This window comes from Tribolium madens, unplaced genomic scaffold (assembly GCF_015345945.1).
Source record: "Tribolium madens isolate multiple individuals breed KSU strain unplaced genomic scaffold, Tmad_KSU_1.1 Scaffold_7;HRSCAF=85;Tcas5.2_LG10, whole genome shotgun sequence".
Taxonomy (NCBI): domain Eukaryota; kingdom Metazoa; phylum Arthropoda; class Insecta; order Coleoptera; family Tenebrionidae; genus Tribolium; species Tribolium madens.
In genome coordinates, this window is record NW_025401050.1 from 9,882,339 (window position 1) to 9,885,690 (window position 3,352).

General features: G+C 29.9%; 1 protein-coding gene across 3 annotated transcripts in view; it reads right to left on the minus strand.

Moving 5' to 3' along the window:
• Positions 1-2,694, minus strand: part of LOC123010066 (mRNA cap guanine-N7 methyltransferase) — a 13,788-nt gene extending 11,094 nt beyond the window's left edge. For all 3 annotated transcript variants that reach the window (XM_044406740.1, XM_044406739.1, XM_044406738.1), the window contains exon 1: positions 2,556-2,694. In XM_044406740.1, coding sequence (XP_044262675.1) covers positions 2,556-2,579 — 24 coding nt within the window. In that variant the 5' untranslated portion in view covers positions 2,580-2,694. The remainder of the gene's footprint in view (positions 1-2,555) is intronic.
• Positions 2,695-3,352: the final 658 nt, after the last annotated feature.

Here is a 3,352-nt window from a genome sequence, read left to right on the forward strand (position 1 = left end):
ATTAAATTCTACAATAAATGATTATTTTTTCTTATTATTTATCTTTAATTGTTTTATTAAGAATATTTTTATTAAATTTTTGTTGCAATTAATATTTTGCTTTGATTTTAGAGTTGCAAAATTGTGCTGTCTATTTTTTTCCTCTTTAGGAAAAGGAGTTTTTAAAAAATGTTTTATTTTTAGTCTTCTTGAAATCAAAAAGTCAAAAATTTGTTTTTGTTAATGTTTTTGTTTTAAATTTTTTACTTGACTTTAGTTTTTTCTTTCGTTTTTCTCTTTTAAAATTTCTTAAGTTTTTTTAGGTGTCTAATTTCAGGGTGTTCACGCATTTTTTAAAGTTTTTCGATATCTATTTTTATATATTTTATTTTTTGTTTTTATTTTTATTTTCATTATCAGTGAGGTCGCATTCTTTTATTTCCAAATTTCATCTCCTAGTTTTAATTTTATCACATCTATTTTTTTTAATATTTAAGAATTTTTGTTTTGTGCTTTCCTCTTTCTAAGGATTAAACTTTTTAATATATATTTTTATTTTTTTTCGCTTTGTAAAAATCAATTTTTACACAAATCACATCAAATTAGTGTGTAATTTGTGCATTGTTAATTGTTATAAAGCGGCAAATTCGGTGTGCCGCTTCGTAAAAATTGTGAACCGATTTATAACAACCAAAAAGTGGTAAGAATAAATTTTTAATCAAATTAAATTAGTTTAGTGTATATTTTCAATTGCTCAGTCACCGGATACGGAAATAATGAGGGACATTGACCGAATAAAGAATGGGTTTTGTGTAGTAATTGTAATTTTATTTTTCTTTTTTATTTGAAATAGTTTGTGTTTGCTCATTTAATGGAAATTTATGTTTTAATTAATAATTGTGTGTGAGAGAAAATAAATAATTGTTAGAACAAATCGAAATAATTGCACATATTTTTGTAACATTATTTCAAAATTTTTACAAAATTTTATAAATTGTGTCACTTATGTTGTGCAATGACGTTAATTGTGTGACATTAATTGACATAAAAACGTATTTAAGTTTCAAGGAAAAAAATTTTGAAACTTTAATTGCTTTAATATGTAATTTGAAATAAGTAGGCGTTGCTTGGCCAATTTGCCGGTTTAAAAAATTGTGAACCGTTTAAAATACTAATTTCAACAAAAAGTGGGCTGTGATTCTTAAAATTCGGGTTCGTGTGCCGCTTCTTAAAATTGTGAACCATTTTATAAGGAGAAAAGTTAAATATCTGTAAAAAGTGGGCTGTGGTTTTCATTTCTCAGAACGGCAAATTTAGACGTGCCGCTTTTTTCTAATTGTGAACCGACTTAGCAATAGAAAAATGGGAAAATGGATTGTTTTTCCGCTTCTAAAAATAGCGCACTGATTTAGAAAAAATAAAAAATGCTTCACACTGTGGTTTTCACTTCTCAGAACGGCAAATTCTGACGTGCCGCTTTTTTCTAATTGTGAACCGACTTAGCAATAAAAAAATCGAAAAATGGATTGTTTTTCCGCTTCTAAAAATAGTGCACTGATTTAGAAAAAATAAAAAATGCTTCACACTGTGGTTTTCACTTCTCAGAACGGCAAATTCTGACGTGCCGCTTTTTTCTAATTTTGAACCGACCTAGCAATAAAAAAATCGAAAAGTGGATTGTTTTTCCGCTTCTAAAAATAGCGCACTGATTTAGAAAAAATAAAAAATGCTTCACACTGTGGTTTTCACTTCTCAGAACGGCAAATTCTKACGTGCCGCTTTTTTCTAATTKTGAACCRACYTAGCAATAAAAAAATCGAAAARTGGATTGTTTTTCCGCTTCTAAAAATAGYGCACTGATTTAGAAAAAATAAAAAATGCTTCACACTGTGGTTTTCACTTCTCAGAACGGCAAATTCTKACGTGCCGCTTTTTTCTAATTKTGAACCRACYTAGCAATAAAAAAATCGAAAARTGGATTGTTTTTCCGCTTCTAAAAATAGYGCACTGATTTAGAAAAAATAAAAAATGCTTCACACTGTGGTTTTCACTTCTCAGAACGGCAAATTCTGACGTGCCGCTTTTTTCAAATTGTGAACCGACTTAGCAAAAAAAATCGAAAAATGGATTGTTTTTCCGCTTCTAAAAATAACGCACTGATTTAGAAAAAATAAAAAATGCTTCACACTGTGGTTTTCATTTCTCAGAACGGCAAATTCTGACGTGCCGCTTTTTTCAAATTGTGAACCGACTTAGCAAAAAAAATCGAAAAATGGACTGTTTTTCCGCTTCTAAAAATAACGCACTGATTTAGAAAAAATAAAAAATGCTTCACACTGTGGTTTTCACTTCTCAGAACGGCAAATTCTGACGTGCCGCTTTTTTCTAATTGTGAACCGACTTAGCAAAAAAAAAATCGAAAAATGGATTGTTTTTCCGCTTCTAAAAATAGCGCACTGATTTAGAAAAAATAAAAAATGCTTCACACTTAATTAATATTCAAGGCCGCGAAAATTTCCATAAACCGGTTAATAAATTGCGCTTCGCGTAATGGTTTTGCCCATGATGGTACTTACTTTGAAACACCCCATGGCGGTCATCCAAGCATTCACCCACTGCAACCCAGCACCAGCACCAAACGAGTGGATATGACCATCGGCATTGTCTGCGATTTATACAGCGTATCGCCGCATGCCCATGGGCCATGGGTCAGTGTTGGTAACCTTGTGAAGAGTAGGAGGTATTGACGACCCAGACAAAAAACACGATTTTTTAATTTTTTTTTGTGTGTTTTTGAGATTGTGGAAATCCGGGTTTCCGGAGATAAATTTGCGGTTGCCAATAGGTATTGAGAGGAAGTCCCACCGCAAATAAATCCTCGATTCTAAAGTTTATGATTGGAGTCAAAGCCAGATTAACTTCGAACTAGTTTACATAGAAAATTGGGAGAGATGAGTGAGGGAGGGCAAATAGAAAGGGATCAAAGGGATTTTTTTTTTGAATTTTCTGCATGTGTTTACCTGGAAATTATTGATTATAACTAAAAAATGTTTGTGAGATTATTTGAGAGATTATTAAGAGAAGAAAAAACTAATAAATTGAGAAAAATATTTGGGTAAACAAAGGAAAAAGTAGGAAAAAGAAACAAAACAAATAAAAAATTACAAATATAGCAAAAAGTTTAATCCTTATAAAGAGAAAAGCACAAAACAAAAATTCTTAAGTACTTAAAAAAATAGTTGTGATAAAATAAAAACTAGGAGATGAAATTTGGAAATAAAAAAATGCAAAGTCATTGATAATGAAAATAAAAATAAAAACGGAAAAAATAAAATATATAAAAATAGATATCAAAGATCTTAAAAAAATTAGT